Source organism: Hyperoodon ampullatus, assembly GCF_949752795.1.
Source record: "Hyperoodon ampullatus genome assembly, chromosome: 14".
Lineage (NCBI taxonomy): Eukaryota > Metazoa > Chordata > Mammalia > Artiodactyla > Ziphiidae > Hyperoodon > Hyperoodon ampullatus.
In genome coordinates, this window is record NC_136927.1 from 22,019,906 (window position 1) to 22,040,113 (window position 20,208).

General features: G+C 49.5%; 1 protein-coding gene across 1 annotated transcript in view; it reads left to right on the forward strand.

Moving 5' to 3' along the window:
* RAB11FIP3 (RAB11 family interacting protein 3) overlaps nucleotides 1–20,208 on the forward strand; it is a gene marked incomplete at both ends in the record, with an annotated part of 79,763 nt that overhangs the window by 34,361 nt on the left and 25,194 nt on the right. The window contains 2 exons of the mRNA XM_079720232.1: nucleotides 6,326–6,419; nucleotides 14,862–14,953. Of these exons, the coding sequence (XP_079576358.1) occupies nucleotides 6,326–6,419; nucleotides 14,862–14,953 (186 nt within the window). The remainder of the gene's footprint in view (nucleotides 1–6,325; nucleotides 6,420–14,861; nucleotides 14,954–20,208) is intronic.

Below are 20,208 nucleotides of genomic sequence, written 5' to 3' on the forward strand. Positions count from 1 at the left end.
AGCTGGTCCCTGTCCACGCACGTCAACAGATGGGGGAGAGGGCTAACTGTGGCAGCGTCCACCAGCCTGCCCAGCCAGAACAGTGCTTGTGGGGTGCCTTGGCCGGAGTGGGTTCTCCACCACTGAGCGCCCTGTTTGCCTGTACCACTCCCCGAGTTTGCCCTGTCCATGCGTCAGTGCTTTGTGGTCCAAGGTCTGCCCTATCCCTGGCTGACTGCCTCCTCCTTTGCTCGCCGCATCTTTCCTCTCTTTCTTTCTTGCTCTTCTTTGGTCTTTTTCTCCTTTTCTGTCTTATTTTCATTATGGAAAGCTCAAGCCTATAGAAAACTAGAGAGAATTGTGTGATGCCTCCCTGGTGTGGGCCCCCCTGCCCTGACACTTCTCAGCCATGCCAGCCGGGTACATACATGTAACCACATATATGCCTTACCCTCTAAATATTTCAATAAGTATATATCAAAAAAGCAATGCGCTGGGACTTCCCTGGCGGTCCAGTGGTTAAGACTACATGTTTCCAATGCCGGGGGTACGGGTTCGATCCCCGGTCGGGGAACTAAGGTCCCACATGCCACATGACGTGGCCAAGAAAAAAAAAATGCGCTTGGAAAAATTACCAAAATATCATTGTCACACCTATAAAAATTAACTGCCATTCCTCAATATCATCAAATAATCTGTATTCAGTATCCTGCATCAGTCAGTATTCAAGCTTCTAGTTATCTTATAAATACAATTAAAAGCTTTAAAAATTTGAGTCCAGATCCAAAAACTCCCTGCATGGTAGTAGGTTGATGTGTCTCTCCTGAGTCTCTCTTTTTTTAATTAATTAATTTAATTTATTTATTTTTGGCTGCTTTGGGTCTTCGTTGCTGTGCGTGGGCTTTCTCTAGTTGCGGCGAGCAGGGGCTGCTCTTCGTTGCAGTGCGCGGGCTTCTCCTCGCGGTGGCTTCTCTTGTTGAGGAGTACAGGCTCTAGGCTTGCGAGCTTCAGTAGTTGTGGCTCGCGGGCTCTAGAGCACAGGCTCTAGTTTTGGCGCACAGGTTTAGTTGCTTCGCGGCATGTGGGGTCTTCCCGGACCAGGGCTTGAACCGGTGTCCCCTGCGTTGGCAGGTGGATTCTTAGCCACTGCACCACCAGGGACGTCCCTCTCCTGAGTCTCTTAATAAAGGTTCCTCTCCATCTTTTTTTCCCTTAAAGACAGCAGGTCCCTTGTCTGTCTCCGTCAAGGGTCTCACGGACTGGGTTTTGTTGATTATACTCCTCAGTATTGTTAACACATGTTGATCATTGTATTTCCTGTAAATTGGCAGTTGGATTCCGGGTGGATTCAGGCAGTGTCTCACGGTTCCATCAGGAGACACGTGGTATCTGGGTGTGTCTTCTGTGCCCTTGGGGGCACTGAACATCGTATTGTGTGATGTGTGACGTGTTGTTCCCTCACCAAGGATCGCGGGCAGGACCTGCTGTTCTGATCCCATCGCTGCTGCGCTTAGTAGCTGGGATGCTCTGTACAGAGCTACTGCCCTCGTTCATATACTGTGGCCCTATTATGCCTGTGTAGGGAAGGCAGGCCCACCGCTTGATTCTTTCCCTTTATGGGTTAATTTTCACAGTAATAAGTGGGTTCCCTAGTGTCTCCAGTGATGAGCGGTGACTTTTACTGCAGTCACTCCATTGTGGGTTGAGGCGAGTTTTGTGTGTCCAGTCAGTGCTCAGGTCAGCTCACTTTCAGGTTGGCTCCTGAGTTCTTTGATGTTGACCTGACAAAGTCTTTCACAGCATCTTTGCTCTGAGGGATGACAAGATAGTCCAGGCTCAGCCTGCCCTTTCCCTAGCACTTCTCCAAGGGTCCTGGTTCCCTCTAATGGGAATTGGAATGTAAATACCTTCACCTGGGTGCGAGGGGTGCTGACTACTAAGTGGACAGAAAAGAAAGTGATTCTTTTGTTTTTAGTACATCATGAGTGATGCTTCATGGTGGTACTTAAAATTCAAAATCAGGATTATAGGGTATTTGCCTGGCATCTTCAGTCTTATATCTTTTTCAGTCGTGTTGGGGATCCCAGTCCTCAACAACACATGGGCTGGTGGAATTCGAATATCCCTTGTTACTTGGTGTGGCCGCCAGAAATGTTAATGATCATCTAATTTTCTTTTATAAATCACTTGATTTTTTTTTTTTTTTTTTTCCGGTATGCGGGCCTCTCACTGTTGTGGCCTCTCCCGTTGCAGAGCACAGGCTCTGGACATGCAGGCTCAGCGGCCATGGCTCACGGGCCCAGCCGCTCTGCAGCATGTGGGATCTTCCCAGACCAGGGCACGAACCCATGTCCCCTGCATCGGCAGGCAGACTCCCAACCACTGTGCCACCAGGGAAGCCCAATCACTTGATTTTTGCATATTCAAACGATTTTTTTCTTTTCCTTTAAAGTCTAAGAAATTCACTAGAATAAGTCTTGTATGAGATCTTTTGGGGATGGGAGTTGATATTCTTAGGGACATGATATATTCTCTCAATAGGTAGTTGACCCCTGAAACATGGTAAGTCAACTGTACTTCAATTAAAAAAATAATAAAATAAAGTCTTGAGGAAAAAAATGAGGGAAAAAACAAATATGTAGTTAAAAACTTTTTTTTTATTCTAGGGAATTTTTCTTAAGTATAGTTTTGAATTTTATTTATTTATTTTTTATACAGCAGGTTCTTATTACCTATCTATTTTATACATATTAGTGTATATATGTCAATCCCAATCTCTCAATTCATCCCAGCCTCCCACCCTTGGTGGCCATACGTTTGTTCTATACATCTGTGTCTCTGTTTCTGCCTTGCAAACCGGTTTGTCTGTACCATTTTTCTAGATTCCACATATATGCATTAATAAACGATATTTGTTTTTCTCTTTCTGACTTAACTTCACTCTGTATGACAGTCTCTAGGTCCATCCACGTCTCTACAAATGACCCAATTTCGTTCCTTTTTATGGCTGAGTAATATTCCATTGTTTATATGTACCACATCTTCTTTATCCATTTGTCTGTCAATGGGCATTTAGGTTGCTTCCATGACCTGGCTATTGTAAATAGTGCTGCCATGAACATTGCGGTGCATGTGTCTTTTTGAATTATGGTTTTCTCTGGGTATATGCCCAGTAGTGGGATTGCTGAGTCATAGGGTAATTCTATTTTTAGTTTTTTAAGGAACCTCCATACTGTTCTCCATAGTGGCTGTATCAATTTACATTCTCACCAACAGTGTAGGAGGGTTCCCTTTTCTCCACACCCTCTCCAGCATTTGTTGTTTGCAGATTTTCTGATGATGCCCATTCTAACCCGTGTGAGGTGATACCTCATTGTAGTTTTGATTTGCATTCCTCTAATAATTAGTGATGTTGAGTAGCTCTTCATGTGCCTCTTGGCCATCTGTATGTCTTCTTTGGAGAAATGTCTGTTTAGGTCTTCTGCCCATTTTGGATTGGATTGTTTTTCAATATTGAGCTGCATGAGCTGTTTATATATTTTGGAGATTAATCCTTTGTCTGTTGCTTCATTTGCAAATATTTTCTCCCATTCTGAGGGTTGTCTTTTCGTCTTGTTTGTAGTTTCCTTTGCTGTGCAAAAGCTTTTAAGTTTCATTAGGTCCCATTTGTTTATTTTTGTTTTTATTTCCATTACTCTAGGAGGTGGGTCAAAAAAGACCTTGCTGTGATTTATGTCACAGAGTGTTCTTCCTATGTTTTCCTCTAAGAGTTTCATAGTGTCTGGTCTTACATTTAAGTCTTTAATCCATTTTGAGTTTATTTTTGTGTATGGTGTTAGGGAATGTTCTAATTTCATTCTTTTACATGCAGCTGTCCAGTTTTCCCAGCACCACTTATTGAAGAGACTATCTTTTCTCCATTGTATATCTTTGACTCCTTTGTCATAGATTAGTTGACCATAGGTGTGTGGGTTTATCTCTGGGCTTTCTATCCTGTTCCATTGATCTATATTTCTGTTTTTGTGCCAGTACCATATTGTCTTGATTACTGTAACTTTGTAGTATAGTCTGCAGTCAGGGAGTCTGATTCCTCCAGCTCTGTTTTTTTCTCTTAAGATTGCTTTGGCTAATTAATTAATTTATTTGGCTGTGTCGGGTCTTAGTTGTGGCGTGCAGGATCTTTGTTGCAGCATGTGGGACCTTCATTGCAGCATGAGGGCTTCTCCAGTTGTGGTGCATGGGCTCCAGAGCACGCAGCCTCACTAGTTGTGATGTGTGGGCTCTGCAGTTGTGGCACGCAGGCTTACTTGCTCTGAGGCATGTGGGATCTTAGTTCCCCGACCAGGGACTGAACCTGTGTCCCGTGCATTGGAAGGCAGATTCTTAACCACTGGATCACCAGGGAAGTCCCTTAAGTATAGTTTTAATATTTGTTCTTTGCTTTGATTTTTCTTCTGAGGGACTTCTAATATCCATATATTAGATCTTCTTTGCCTTACTTCAGTATTTGTCAGTTTCCCTTGAATCCTTTTTACCTTTCTATTCATTTGTTTCTTAAGAGCTTTGTTGAAGTATAACATATATACCAAAAAATTCATCCATTTAAAATGTACAGTTTGTGAATTTTAGCAAATGTATGGAGTCATGCCCTTCACCTCAGCCTAGTTTTACAACATCTCTGCACCCCAGAAAGATCCCTTGTGCTGTTTGCAGTCAACCCTTGCTTCTACCCCAGAATCCCAGGAAACCACTGAGCTCTGTAGGTTTGTCTTTTCTGAAAATTTTCTGTAAGTGAAAAGATATAATTTGTAGTCTTTTGTGCCTGGCTTTTTATCTAGCAGAATGTCTTTGAGGCTCTTTCATGTTGTATGTGTGTCAGTATTTCATTCCTTTTCGTGGCTGAAGAGTAGTCCATTGTATGGAGGGACCACATCGTGTTTATCCGTTCCTCAGCTGGTGGACATCTGGGTTGCTGCTGCTCTTTGGCTGTTTTGAATAATGCCGCTTGCTGTAAACATTTGTATACACGTCTTTGTTTGGACCCACGTTTTCCTTTCTCTTGCGAAGATCCCTAAGAGTAGAGTTTCTGTGTTGTGTGGTTGGCCCTGGTTTTCCAGATTTCCCAGACCATTTCCCACCCTTCCTGGCAGCGTCGGAGGTTCCTGTGCCTCCACTTCCTCGGCAACACTTGCTGTTGTCAGTTGTCTTCATTACAGCCGTTTATGGTTTCAGTTTGCATTTCCCTAAGGACTCAGGATCTTGACCATCTTTTCATGTGCTTATCAGCTATTTATATACCTTGTTTGATGAAATGTCTGTTTAAATCTTTTGCCCATTAAAACGAATTGTGTTCGTCTTCTTGCTGAATTTTAAGATTTCTTTATACCTTCTGGATGCAAGTCCTTTATGAGATATATGATTTGCAAAGATTTTCTCCCAGTCTGTGTCTTTTAGTTATACTAATGGTGTCTTTTTTTTTTTTTTATCTTTATTTATTTAATTTATTTATTTTTGGACTCTTCATTGCGGTGCGCGGGCCTCTCATCATGGTGGCCTCTCCCGTTGTGAAGCATAGGCTCCAGGCGTGTGGGCCTCAGTAGTTGTGCCACATGGGCTCAGTAGTTGTGGCACACGGGCCCAGCCGCTCCATGGCATGTGGGATCCTCCCGGACCAGGGCTCGAACCCGTGTCCCCCACACTGGCAGGTGGACTCCCAACCACTGCGCCACCAGGGAAACCCGTCTTTTTTTTTAAATTAATTTTTATTGGAGTATAGTTGATCTACGGTGTTGTCTAAGGGTGTCTTTTAAAGAGCAAAAGTATTAAATTTTGATGAAATCCAGTTTATACTTACAAACAGAAACTTATCTTCTTTTTGGAGAGTTTCATTCTCTGGAACATCATGTGTGAATTATCCCACTTTTTATTATTTCTGATATCCAGGGTCTACTTGCTGGAGTCAGTTTTACTAAGGCCTCTGCACGGCTGGGGTCCCTGTCAGGATGGGCAGGTCTGTGCTGTGCATAGCGCCTGGATCCTGACTGCAGTAATGCCTAAAACTTCAGCACACTCAAGAAGCATGGCTTTTGGCCTGAGAGGCAGGGTCTTATTCCGTGGTTCGTGGTTCATGGTTCTGGGCACTGTTGGCAGTGTCTCCCCAGATGCCACCTGTGCCCTGGCTGGAGCTGTTGCTGGCACTCCAGTCAGAGGACCTGATGGCCCTTACTTTCAGCACTGCCCCTTGCAAGCCGCCTGCTTCTCTGAATGTGGTGAGATGTCACATGCACGACCCCGCCACCACCCGAAGTGTGAAGGCTCCGATAACATTCTCACTTGGCCATTGCAGGTGAAGGACTTAACGAGGTACTTGGATCCCAGTGGGCTCGGCGTGATTAGTTTCGAAGACTTCTACCGAGGGATCACAGCGATCAGAAATGGAGGTCAGTCACCCCACCGTGTGCTTCTGTCGCCTCACCCCTTCCTCAGCCCCCTCCCTCAGCCCCCCACCCCCCGATTAGTGACCCTCACTCCTCAGGTTCCCTTTGCTGAGCTTCACAGCCTCCTTAGAGCCCCTGAAACATCCCAGGTTTCAGGAGGCCTTCTCTCCCACCTCGTTCTTTGCTCCTCATGCACTGTCCTCCAGAATTCACTGACTCAGCTACTTATTTGTAATGTTAGAAGTCTACTGCCCCTTCCCCCAGAAGTTTTTTTATATATATATATTTATTTATTTATTTGGTTGCACCAGGTCTTAGTTGCAGCAGCCTGGCTCCTTAGTTGCAGCTCCAGGGCTCCTTTAGTTGTGGCTTGCCGGCTTCTTAGTTGCAGCACATGGGCTCCTTAGTTGCGGCTCAGGGGCTCCTTAGTTGTGGCATGCATGTGGGATCTAGTTCCCTGACCAGGGATCGAACCCAGGCCCCCTGCATTGGGAGCATGGAGTCTTATCTGCTGTGCCACCAGGGAAGTCCCCAGAAGTTGTTTTTTTTAATGAAAACTTCCAAACGTACAAAAACATTGCAAGACTTACACAGTGAACACCCACACGTGTGTTTGCCATCCACAGTCTGCAGGGAACATCTTCCTGCGTTTGTGTCATTATATATCATATATCCACCCATACATCTGTCCAACAATCCATCTTTTTTTTTTTTAAATGGGATGCATTTTAGACAGGTATACTGCCATACACTCCCCCAAACACCTTGTCCTGTGTATCAGTCATTACTTAGAGTTCAGTATTCGTTTGCAGTCTTATTTTGAGTCAAAATTTACTTTTTGTGAATGCACAAATCTTGTGTGCCCTTCTGTGCATGTTGATGTTCTCCTGCTGGGATGCAGACCCCTGCCCAGAGCCTTACTGCCCCCGGAGACAGCTCCCTGCCGGCCTTTCAGTGATCCCCTCCCTCCTGCCGGCATCTCCTTGGCTGGTTCTGTCAGCATGGATTAGCCTTGCCTCTCGTGGACGTCACATAAATAAACCATTGGCCGCACTCCTGTGTTGTGCTCGCCCGCGTGTGATGCTTGCGACTCACCCGTGCTGCTGCGTGTCAGGGCACTCTTCCCGTGTGGAGCTGTGCTCGCCTGCAGGCCTATGCAGTTTGTCTGTCCGCCCCCCAGGTGATGGACAGTAATATGTCTCCAGTTTGGGGCCGCAATGAATGAACCTTCTAGTGACGCTGGGGTCCAAGTCTTTGTGTGTACAGTGTTGTCATGGCTTTGGAGCCTGTGCCCAGGGATGGGATGGCTGGTCGTGTGCTGGCTGTGAGCTTAGTTTCTTTCGTACAGAACTGCCAGAGCGAACATTTCACACTCTCACCGGTTGCCCATATGCTGTCCTTTTAAATAAAATCCTGAAGCTCTGAATAGAGCTTTCCTTCTCATTCCCCATCTGTGGCCACGTGCTGGGGTGAGGGTGGTGAGAGGTCCCAGTCGCAGGCTCGTTCCCTCCTCCTGCTCTTGGCAGAGGAAAAGGAGGACGTGCAGACCTGGGCGGGGCCATCAGTTACCTGATGGGGCTGGGTCAAGGGATGCACTTGGGTCTTAGCAGCAGTTGTTGGTAGTGTCATCTGTCTTGTCTGTCCCCGTCCCCAAGTTATTGCCTAGCAGTGTCACGTGGGCAAGGTTTCCTAAACCCCAAGTCCCCGCTGGCTCTTTCTCCCAGTCAGTCTGCATGCACACCGTCTGAGGCCCTGCACAGCCTGGGGACCCCATGCGAGCGCGGCACATGGCGAGGCTATGTAGCTGCCCTCAGTGTGGTGGGTGGGCCGGGCTGGAGGACCGCACCGGCCAGCTCTGGGCTGGCAGCCCTCTCTGGGGGCCGGCTGGCGCGAGGCTGGTCTAGGTTGGGGGCAGTCCCAAGGCCTGTGTGGTACCACCCAGAGGTCGTACTGGGGGTGGGGTGGGCGAGGTGAACCCTGGGCTCCAGGCTGAGAGTCCGCAGGCGGAGGCTTCGTGCCTGTGTCTGGATCTGTGTAACCAGTGGGTTGTAGTCCTTCAGTGATTTTTTGGAGGTTAGGTGTGCGGTTAAAACAGAAAGTTGTTTAAAACTTCATCCCTTGGACAAAATTTTTTGGTGGCTTCATGCAAATTTTTGCTTCTCCACCTCCAGTGTGTCTTGGTGCTTCCTGGTATGGTGTGCTCACCGCCCCACAGCAGGCACCCAAGCCAGGCCTTCGGGAAGGTCACCGGGGCCACCACAGGCACGCCCAGGACGCGGCGGGCTGGCTTGTCCGCCCACAGCTTCCTCGGTTAACCTTTGGGAAACTCTAGGTGTAGGCTTTTTTCTCTTAGTTTTTAACAAACCAGTGTGATTTTTTTCTTTGACTCATCAGTTATTTTAAACAATTTCTAAATGTATTTTAAGATCTTGTCAATAATTTGAACCTAATCATGTGTGTGATAGAGAATGAGATCTCTGTGCTGTGCCTGGAGTTTGAGGTCTGCCGTGTGACTGGTTTTCACGCGTGTGCCACGTGTGCTTGAGAGCTTCCCGCTGGGTCCGTGGGTGTCCGGACCCAGTGGGGCTGGAGCCGCCGCACTGGGCTGCCTAGTCTCAGTCCCGGGGGTCAGTAAGGAGATCACATGTCCCGGAGGAGGTGGCTCCGTGGGGTCTTGTCTTCAGCAGCTTCATTTCACCTTCACCCTATGTGATGGGTTGGCCGCAGGTTGGCGGTGATGGGAGCCAGGGCCCCAGGACTGGTGGGTCGTTGGAGAAGGCTTCGCAGCTCTGCCTGAGGACTTGGGGGTGGGAGGGTGGTGGGTGCATAGGGGTCAAGCCCAGGACACCAGCAAGCAGTCACTCATGCCAGGAAAAACAAGACGTGGAGTAAGAGGAAAATGTGCTTCTGGAATACTCTCGGCCAGAGGGGATCAGTGTTTATGGGGTCACAGTAATTAAACAAATTGAATATTCAGGTAAGCAGAGACTAAGCCATTTTGTGGGGAAGACGGTGCTAAAGCCCCTGAGTGCTCTACTGGGACGTCAGCAGAACATTCTAGAATTTAAGAACTTATGGGAATTGCTGGGACACTTGGCCTGACATGAGCCAGGCTAGGCATGCTGCTGTCCACCCTCAGCCCATGGCCTCGGGGGGAGTGGTGTGGACCACTCCCTGGGGTGACCACGGAGCAGCTGCTGGCCATGGGGCACCTTCCAGCCAGGGCCAAGACTGGGCTTTCTCTGAAGGGTCAAGTTCCCTGGTCGTGGGCAGGAAGGAGCCCAGGACAGTGGCCAGCGAGAGATGGTGCCGGGGCTATCTGTGTGGCTCTGAGGCCCTCTCTGAGCCCACGTTCCTGATTCTGTTGCTGGGCAGTGGCTGCTCTGTTCTGATAGGCCCACAGGTGACAAGAAACAGAGCAAGCTCAGCTGTAGGAATTCCTGGGGGGTCGTGACCTAGGGGGGTCCAAACCCTGGGCCTCAGGAGTCAGAATGTGCTCCCTGGAAAACTCATGACCAGGCGGGCACGACCCAGTGCACTGTCAGAGCTCTTCAGCCACCAGCCCGTCAGGCCCCGGCGTGGGAGCAGAGTGACCCCCATCTTTTGAGCTGGAGGGGTGCCAGCTACTGTCCCCGAGGCTGTCCCCTGGTTGCACGTGTCTCGAAGTTTCGTGTGCATAGATTTATCAACCTGGTGAGAGAAGATGGTTGTCTGAGAATGTCTTGTCTCCTGGGTCCTGCTTGTCCCTTGTGGTCAGCCTTCCACCTGGTGCTGAGATGGGGCTCGCTACACCCCTCCTCCCTCCCTGCCTTGGCCTGGGCCCTTCCCCCTGCAGCTGGGGGCCCTCCTGTCCTCACTTCCTGCTGAATCAGAGCCTCCAGGTCAGGACTTATTTTTTTCTTTTTTTTTTTTTAATATATTTATGTTTTTGGCTGCGTCGGGTCTTGTGGCACGCAGGATCTTTCGTTGTGGTGCGCGGGCTTCTCTCTAGTTGTGGCGCATGGGCTTAGTTGCCCCACGGCATGTGGGAATCTTAGTTTCCCGACCAGGGGTCGAACCAGTGTCCCCTGCGTTGCAAGACTGATTGTTAACCACTGGACCACCAGGGAAGTCCCCAGGTCAGGACAACTTGGTGAAAGTTCCGCCTCTGGGGCCCACACACATCACTGAGTCTCATTATTTTTGCATTCCTTTTTGGTAACATTTCCACTGTAATTAAAAATAAAAGCTTCTTAGGCTGTCCCAGAGTTAGCCTGAATGCTCCAGAGAGTGGTGTTGTGGTTCTTCAGTGGCACGAATATTCTGGAACAGCAGCGTCCCACGCGGTGGTGTGGGAGGGTGAGACTCGGTCTCAGCGTGATGCCACACTGCAGCTGGTGTCCCCCGCCCCAGTTTAGCCTATGCAGAGCAGACTCCACTCCTGAAGTGTGTGCCGGAGGGAGCAGAGAGGGTGGGGGGTGGGGGGCAGGGTTGGTCAGGGGCCCAGCCTGGCCAGCAGATAGGGTGGGGTCCTTGGGTGGGCAGGCTAAGGGGAGGCTGCCGTGATGAGAGCTTGAATCAGGCAGATGAAGGGGCTGCGGCTGTGGGGGGGGCAGCTGAGACCTGTCAGGGCCATTGGCTTTGCCAAGAGGGCCATTCCAGGCTCAGGGACACAGCACCCGTGGAGCTGGCTTTCTAGTGGAGGACAGCCCGGACAACCCCAGGAGGTGATGGGATTCAGGGGATGGTGAAGCTGGGGGCACACAGGTCTCCCAGAGAGCATCTGGGAAGGGGACCTGGGGCCATGCTGCACATTTGGGGCTGCAGGAAGGCCAGGGGGCTGGGCTGGGCAGCTTGGGTGCCTCAGGAGACTTAGCCTCTTCTGGAGTGGGCAGTGCTAGTGGGGATGCCCCTCCCCACACAGTGGGTGAACTGCTGGGTGGGTCAGGGCTGTGGGCCCTGCTTTTCCTTTTTTTTTGTTTTTCTTGTGTGTGGTTTTTTTTTTTTGGTCTCGCTTCTTGTGGGATCCCAGTTCCCCAACCAGGGATTGAACCCAGGCCCTGGCAGTGAAATTGCGGAGTCCTAACCACTGGACTGCCAGGGAAATCCCCCTGCTTCTCCTTTTTTTTTGGTAATTTGACATCATCATTTAACTTTTGTTAGGAATGGAGAGTGAAAATAAAATTAGAATGAAAACAAGTCAGAGACGATTTTGAAATTGTTAACTCGTAGCATTTGGGAGAATCGGAGCATGATCACCTGAACTGCTTTCAGCCAAAGCTCCCCTCACGTCTTCCTGCCGGCACGCCTGCCACGGCCACGGTTGGCCTGTCGTGTCTGTCAGGCTCCGTTCTGCATCCGGGAGTGGAGCACTGACTCCGTGTACTGACCCAGTTTTGCAGAGGAGCGCAGGAGTCCTCGCCACAGGCCTCGTTTCAGGACTAGAATGAAATCAAGGGGGGTTGTTACAAATGCGCCGTTGCTCTGGCTCATCCCCCACCCCCAGGCTCTGGAAGAATAAGATAAATAAACAGTAAAAACTGATACTTAATTGAGAAAACTGATAGAAGAACCATATTTAGTTTCCATCGAGATTGTAGAAATGCGACCTGTGTTCACATGTTCCTCCACTGCATGGGGCAGGACCCACCCCTGGAATCTGAGCACATGTCCACCGTGGCTAAGATGATTGGCTGCTTTCTGAGAGTTTTGAATTCTCTGTTTCAGTTTTTGGAAGTGCAGGCAAGACTTAACATTTGAAAGTGGAAAGATAGGCAGAGTCAGCCTAGCGCTTTACAGCTTTGCGCCTGGGTAAGTGGTCCTCTTCCTCCCCTGCCCCAGACACCAAAGGCTTCCGTCCACAGTCACCCTCTCCCCATGGTTCTGCCATAGTTCACCTGCATCAAAGACCAGGCCTCCAATGAGGGGCTGCAGGGCTCTGGGCTGGCGTGGTGGGCAGTGAGCACGGGGTCCAGGTCCAGGTCCAGCCTGCCACGCTCTGAGGCTCCTTCACTCCAGCCACTGTCTGAGCTACACTCCCCTGGAGAAAACGGTACAAAGCAACAGCAGCAAAAGTACCTGTGATTCCTTTTTTTTTTTTTTTTTACATCTTTATTGGAGTATAATTGCTTTACAATGGTGTGTTAGTTTCTGCTTTATAACAAAGTGAATCAGTTAGTTATACATATACATATGTTCCCATATCTCTTCCCTCTTGCATCTCCCTTCCTCCCACCCTCCCTATCCCACCCCTCCAGGCGGTCACAAAGCACTGAGCTGATCTCCCTGTGCTATGCGGCTGCTTCCCACTAGCTATCTATTTTACGTTTGGTAGTGTATATATGTCCATGCCATTCTCTCGCTTTGTCACAGCTTACGCTTCCCCCTCCCCATATCCTCAAGTCCATTCTCTAGTAGGTCTGTGTCTTTATTCCTGTCTTACCCCTAGGTTCTTCATGACACTTTTTTTTTAAATTCCATATATATGTATTAGCATACGGTATTTGTCTTTCTCTTTCTGACTTACTTCACTCTGTATGACAGACTCTAGGTCCATCCACCTCACTACAAATAACTCAATTTCATTTCTTTTTATGGCTGAGTAATATTCCATTGTATATATGTGCCACATCTTCTTTATCCATTCATCCGATGATGGACACTTAGGTTGTTTCCATCACCTGTGATTCTTAAGACGGAAGCAGCCAAAGGGCTTTTGCAGTCTTGAATTTGGAGCAGCATCTCACAGCTACTGAACGTGTAAACGTTTGAATCTGCTTGATTGTCGAGGGGAAGCATGATTATTCTGTTCAAATTGAGAGCTCTTCAAAAACAGGACATAGCCACATGTCCTGCCACTGAGGGGTCCAGCAGCGTCCATGCCCCCCGCCCCAGACTGTCCTGTGACCGCAAGCCTCAGAGCCCAGCTGTGGGCGTGGTGTCCAGATGCCAGAGAAGAGCGTCCTCTGGCTAAGGAGGCCGTTGCTGACCCTTCAGAGTCCTTTTCCCAGGAGCATCAGGAGGCTCGCTGGTCCACTTGGCCCTCAAAGGCCTCTACTCCATACAAATAAGTGACTGATGTTTTGTTAGGTCACGTGAAACACACTCATGTGTGTTTGAGTAGTCACTGCTGTGATCTGTGTTGTGGATTTTCCTCACCACGCAGTCCTCTGTGCTCTGTGGATACCACCTGGGACACCAACTCCCCAGGTGCCCGGGTCACCCTCCCTCCTGTCTGACTTGACTGCAAATCGAGAGTTCCCACAACTTCCTCTGCGGGTGTGATAATTTGCTAGAATGGCTCATAGAACCCAGGGAGGCGCTTTACTTAGTGTTACCAGTTCATTATAAAGGGTATTATGAAGGTTACAAATGAACAGCCAGGTGAAGAGGTATATGGGGCAGGGTCTGGCATGGAGAGGTTTCTGTCCCCATGGAGTTTGGGATGTGCCACCCTCCTGGTATCTGAGTGTGTTCCCAACCCGGAAGCTCCCCGAACCCCTTCATTTGGGGTTTGTGTGGAGGCTCCATTACACGGGCAGGACTGTTTAATCCCTGGCTGTTGGAGATCAGCTGCGTCTCCAGCCCTTCCCCATCCCGGGAGGTCAGAGGTCAGGAGTGGGGCTGAAAGTTCCCCTGGCAACCAGCCCCCATCCTCAGAGTCACCTCACTGGTGTGAACCCAGGTAAGGCTGAAAGGGGCTTGTTATGAATAAAAGATGCTCCTTTCACCCCTGCACTCAGGAAATCCCCGGGGTTTTTGGAGCTCTGTGCCAGGAACCAATGCAGACAAAGACCAAATAAATATTTCTTATGATATCACAGTAATGAAGCAGCTTCAGGAAACATAGGCGTCTTGCATGCTCTTTGGGACGGACTATGCCCTGACATTGCCTAGAGGCCGTGGGAGCAGAGCTTTTCCTGCAGAAGGGCCGCTGCTGTGGGCTCATGTTTGAGAAGTGGGGTCTCTGGTGCTGACGTCAGCGTTATCCAGCATGAAATGATAGCATTTCCTTCAAACTTATTATAAAATAAAATGTATTGTAGAAGGTAAAGTTAAGTAAAAAGGGAGAAAATAAAAGCTGCCATGGGTCCAGCACCTTGGACAGATGTTATCACACTGACACCTCCCCAGACAAGACAGATTCTTTAAAACGTGGAGTGTGGGACTTCCCTGGCAGTCCAGTGGTTAGGACTCCACGCTTTCACTGCCAAGAGCCTGGGTGCAGTCCCCAGTTGGGGAACTAAGATCCCGCAAGACGCATGGCGTGGCCAAAATAAATAAATAAAACGTGGAGTCTGGCCCAAAGCCTTGTTTCCCCGGGGCTGCACTGCTTGCCTCCTTCCCCCGGGGTTTCTCATGGCCAGTCTAGGTCCCGCTCATGTCCACCACGCACACACCTTCCCGCTTGACCTCTCTGGGGATACTCTGGGCCACCTGCTGAGCCGGGTCTTCTTTCTCTAGCAGATCCCGAAGGCCAGCTCTGCAGCGTCACGCCTGCCCCCGACGAGGAGCCGCCAGCCTGCCCCGAGGAGTTCGATGACTTCGTTACCTTTGAGGCAAGTGGTCTTCCCGGGAGAGCTGAGCGGGCATCTGACAGATACATGCTGTCTTCCTCATGTAACCTAAATCCTGCTTCACTCGTTGGTGCCCACAAATTTTTTTTTTTTAATAGATCTTTACTGGAGTATAATTGCTTCACAATACTGTGTTAGTTTCTGTTGTACAACAAAGTGAATCAGCCATATACATACATATGTCCCCATATCTCGTCCCTCGTGAGCCTCCCTCCGACCCCTCCCTATCCCGCCCCTCTAGGTCATCGCAAAGCACTGAGCTGATCTCCTTGTGCTATGCTGCTGCTTCCCACTAGCTATCTATTTTACATTCGGTAGTGTATATATGTCGATGCTACTCTCACTTTGCCCCAGCTTCCCCCTCCCACCCCGTGTCCTCAAGTCCATTCTCTGTGTCTGTGTCTTTATTCCTGCCCTGCAACTAGGTTCATCAGTACCATTTTTTTTTTTTTTTAGATTCCATATATATGCGTTAGCATACGGTATTTGTTTTTCTCTTTCTGACTTAACTTCACTCTGTATGACAGGATCTAGGTCCATCCGCCTCACTACAAATGACTCAATTTCGTTTCTTTTTATGGCTGAGTAATATTCCATTGTATATATGTGCCACATCTTCTTTATCCATTCATCTGTCGATGGACATTTAGGTTGTTTCCATGTCCTGGCTATTGTAAATAATGCTGCAGTGAACATTGTGGTACATGTCTCTTTTTGAATTATGGTTTTCTCAGGTATACGCCCAGTAGTGGGATTGCTGGGTCATATGGTACCTCTATTTTTAGTTTTTTAAGGAACTTCCATACTGTTTTCCACAGTGGTTGTATCAACTTACATTCAGCAGTGCAGGAGGGTTCCCTTTGCAGCACACCCTTTCCAGTATTTATTGTTTGTAGATTTTTTTGATGATGGCCATTCTGACCGATGTGAGGTGATACCTCATTGTAGTTTTGATTTCTCTAATAATTAATGATGTTGAGCATCTTTTCATGTGCCTCTTGGTCATCTCCACGGCTGTTTCTGTGGGGAATGCCATGAAGGGCAGGCAGGCAGGGCTCATTCTGACACTGGTGGGGGCGCTGTGGTTGGCGGGCGTCTGCTCACCCTGCTGTGCACCTGGGGCTGGTGGCCTGTTGTCAGCAGAGGGACAGGCTCTCCTGTGACATTGCTGTCCCCTTCTGCCAGACTGCCAAGCAAGGCCAGAGCACGGGCTCCTTTGTGAAATGAAGAGCTTCTGAGAGTCCCTGTGAATGGTAACACCCCACAAGATCCCACTGCGTCTCTGTAGCTTGTTCCCTGCTCTGAGAAACTGCCCAGGTATTAGTCACCCCTCAGATGACACAGGTTCACTTCCTGACTGTCTCTCACTTCTGCCAGCACAGGCCTCCAAGCCACCTGGGGGCGTTCACCCCTCACAGCTTTGTCCCAGAGTCCCACCTGGGCCTGAGCCCCTGAGGGCAGGGACCACCCCACCTTGCGTCCCCCATTCAGCAACAGCTAGTGTTTTCATTCTGTGTGTGGCCTGGTGGTGCCAGGCCCAGTCCTGGTACATGGAGGCCAAGTGCCCAGCTGGGACGTGTGCTGGCTGTGAGGCATGGTGTGGCCGGGCAGGGCTGAGGGTGTGCAGGACCCTGACGTGTCAGCTGTCAAGTCAGCTGCCAGACCCCGAGACTGTGGGATGGTGAGGCGTGGAAGGCTCTGTGTGGAACGACACACCTTGAACTTTTCAGAAGTGCAGCTAGGTCAGGGGAGAGCCTGCTTTTCTTGTTCAGAGCGTCTAGAGAACCCCGTCTCCTCACTTAGTGGTCGGCCAGCAACAGACCTCTCCTGCCCGTTGACACACCAGCACACACTTTACCATCAATGTCGTCCGTTTCGTTCTCTCGTATTTCCATGGCGTTATATTGATTCTTTGTATTTTATGTGTATGTGGGTGTCATGGGTTGAATGGTACCCCCCAAAAGGTACATCGGAACCCGTGAATGTGACCTTATTTGGGAAAAGGGTCTTTGCAGATCTCGTTAAGTTAAGGATCTCAAGATGGGATCATGCTGGGTAGAGTGGGCCCTGAATCCAGTGACCAATGTCCTTTGAAGAGAAAGGGAGATGACACACGGGGGAGAAGGTGGTATGAAGACGTGGGCAGAGCTGGAGGAACACGGCTACCAGCCGAGACATCCCCTAGCCACCAGGAGCTGGACGAGGCAGGAAAGGTCCTCCTCTGGAGCCTCAGGAAGAATTCAGCCCTGCTGACACCTTGATTTCCAACTTCTGGCCTCCAAGTCTCTGAAAATATATTCCTGTTGTCTTAAGCCACCAGTTTATGGTACTTAGAAATTGGCAGCCCTGGGACTTCCCTGGTGGCACAGTGGTTAAGAATCCACCTGCCAATGCAGGGGACACAGGTTCGATCCCTGGTCTGGGAAGATCCCACATGCCACGGAGCAACTAAGCCCGTGAGTCACAACTACTGAGCCCACGTGCTACAGCTACTAAAGCCTGCGTGCTCTAGGGCCTGCGTGCTGCAACTACTGAAGCCTGTGTGCCCAGAACCCATGCTCCGCAACAAGAGAAGCCACTGTGATGAGAAGCCAGTGCACCACAACAAATAGTAGCCCCCGCTTGCTGCAACTAGAGAAAGCCCACGTGCAGCAACAAAGACCCAATGCAGCCAAAGGAAAAAAAAAAAACACCAAAATTTAAATTAAATTAAGTTTAAAAAAGAAAAAAGAAATTGGCAGCCACAGGGAACTAATACAATGAGTTTTGTTACTCAGGATAGTAAAAGGCATCAACACATTTGATCCAAAAGTGTGAGGCCCGCTGACGCTGGGGCTGCCTCCTGAAGCCTGGGAGGAGCAGGCTTGGGGTGCTATCCGACCGCTGGCTCCTGTCCTCTGCAGGGTGGACCCCCCTGGCATCCCATAAGTGTGGCCCTCCCACCTTTTTTTTTTTTCTGTATGCGGGCCTCTCACTGTTGTGGCCTCTCGTTGCGGAGCACAGGCTCCAGACGCGCAGGCTCCGCGGCCATGGCTCACGGGCCCAGCCGCTCCGCGGCATGTGGGATCTTCCCGGACCGGGGCACGAACCCGTGTCCCCTGCATCGGCAGGCGGACTCTCAACCACTGCGCCACCAGGGAAGCCTGCCCTCCCACCTTTATGGTGCCTCAACTCTCAGGTGTGCCAGCCCCCACCTCGCGCTTGTCACCTTCCGAGGACGTGGGTGGGAACCAGACGTTTCAGAGTATGCAGCAGGAATGCTTCTCAGGTTTTTAGATCTTAATTTTTTTTTCAACAAGGAGGGAATATTTCTTTTTAAGTTTTTTGGTTGGTTTAAAAGAATTAATATACTTCACATTTTAGCAGTGTTAGGTTTTCTGCTCCACAGAAAATGGAGCAGATGGTACAGAGAGTTCCCATTACACCCCTCACACATACACAGTTTCCCCGCAGTGAACATCTTCCATTTGTTATAAAGGGTGAACCAATGTCGATACATTGTTACTAACTGAAGGCCATGGTTTACATTAGAGTTCACTCTTGGTGGTGTACGGTCTGTGGGTTTTGATGAATTCATGACATGTATCTACCATTGCAGTTTCGCTGCCCTAAAAATCCTCTTTGCTCCCCAGATTCGTCACTTTCTCTCACTAGCACCTGGCAACCTCTGATCTTTTACTGTCTCCATTGTTTTGCTTTTTCAGAATGTCGTAGAGCTGGTTAGAATCATACAGTGTTAGGTCTTAAAAGTTCCTCCGTGTGTTTTTATGCTTTTCAAGGTTTTTATTATTTATTTATTATAAATGTATTTATTTTTATTTATTTATTATTTTCGGCTGTGTTGGGTCTTCGTTGCGTACGGGCTTTCTCTAGTTGCAGCAAGCAGGGGCTACTCTTCATTGTAGTGTGCGGGCTTCTCATTGCGATGGCTTCTCTTGTTGTGGAGCACAGGCTCTAGGCACGCGGGCTCAGTAGTTATGGCTCGCGGTCTCTAGAGCGCAGGCTCAGTTGTTGTGGCACAGGGCTTAGTTGCTCTGCGGGCTTAGTTGCTTCCCGGACCAGGGCTCAAACCCGTGTCCCCTGCATTGGCAGGCAGATTCTTAACCACTGCACCACCAGGGAAGCCCCCTTTTCAAGGTTTTTAGATGTAATTTTGAGGGGAGTGGAATTAGGTGCTATACAGAAACTTGTAGAAAGCTGTTTTTTTTTTTTTTTTTGCTGTACACGGGCCTCTCACTGTTGTGGCCTCTCCCGTTGTGGAGCACAGGCTCCGGACGCGCAGGCTCAGCAGCCATGGCTCACGGGCCTAGCCACTCCGCGGCATGTGGGATCTTCCCGGACCGGGGCACGAACCCGTGTCCCCTGCATCGGCAGGCGGACTCTCAACCACTGCGCCACCAGGGAAGCCCGAAAGCTGTTTTTTAAAAAGCTTTTGAATCGTGTAATCCCAGTAAGTCCCATAACAATATGAGTGAAGATTATGTGTGTTATATCCAATACCACATCTGGAGACCCTCTGCTGGCGATCTTCAGAGATAAATAAGCCTTTTGTTGAACACTTTCTGGCTGGGCACACAGCAGTGCTGGTCAGGGTGCACTATGCAGTAACACTTGGTGGATTGCTGCTCCCGAGTCCTTTCCTGCAGGGGACGCTTTGGGGGACCCGTGACTTCCGGTGTTTGACTGAGCATCCCTTTGGCCCCAGCTTGTAGGAGAGCTCCCAGGAGAAAGTTTTAAAAAAAAATTGGGGGGCTCACCACATGGCTTGTGGGATCTTAGTTCCCTGACTAGGGATTGAACCTGGGCCCTCGGCAGTGAAAGCGCGGAGTCCTAACCACTGGACATCCAGGGAATTCCCCAGGAGAAAGTTTCTGATTCTTTTCTCCCCAGGAGAAAGTGGTGATTCTGAGAAGGGGAAGGGCGGGGCGGTGAATGAGGGTTGTCGCTGATGTTCTGGGAATGAGAAGAAGGTTCCGGGTCTGAGAGTCTGAGCGAGGTGGAGGGCAGACTGGCAGAGGTCCTGATGCCCGCGGGGACGCGCGTGTGTCAGGACTTCTAGAGGGGCGATGCGAAAGTCACAGAGAGCAGGCGCCAGCGGAACGATAAGCATGGTCTCTGCTGTGCCTTCTCCGGCCCTCCCTTCTCCTCCAACTCTTGGCCTTAATAAGATGATGGAGAAATAGGTCTTTTGTTCAGACTCTTATCAGAAAGGTTAGAAAATCAAGAACAAAAGCCGC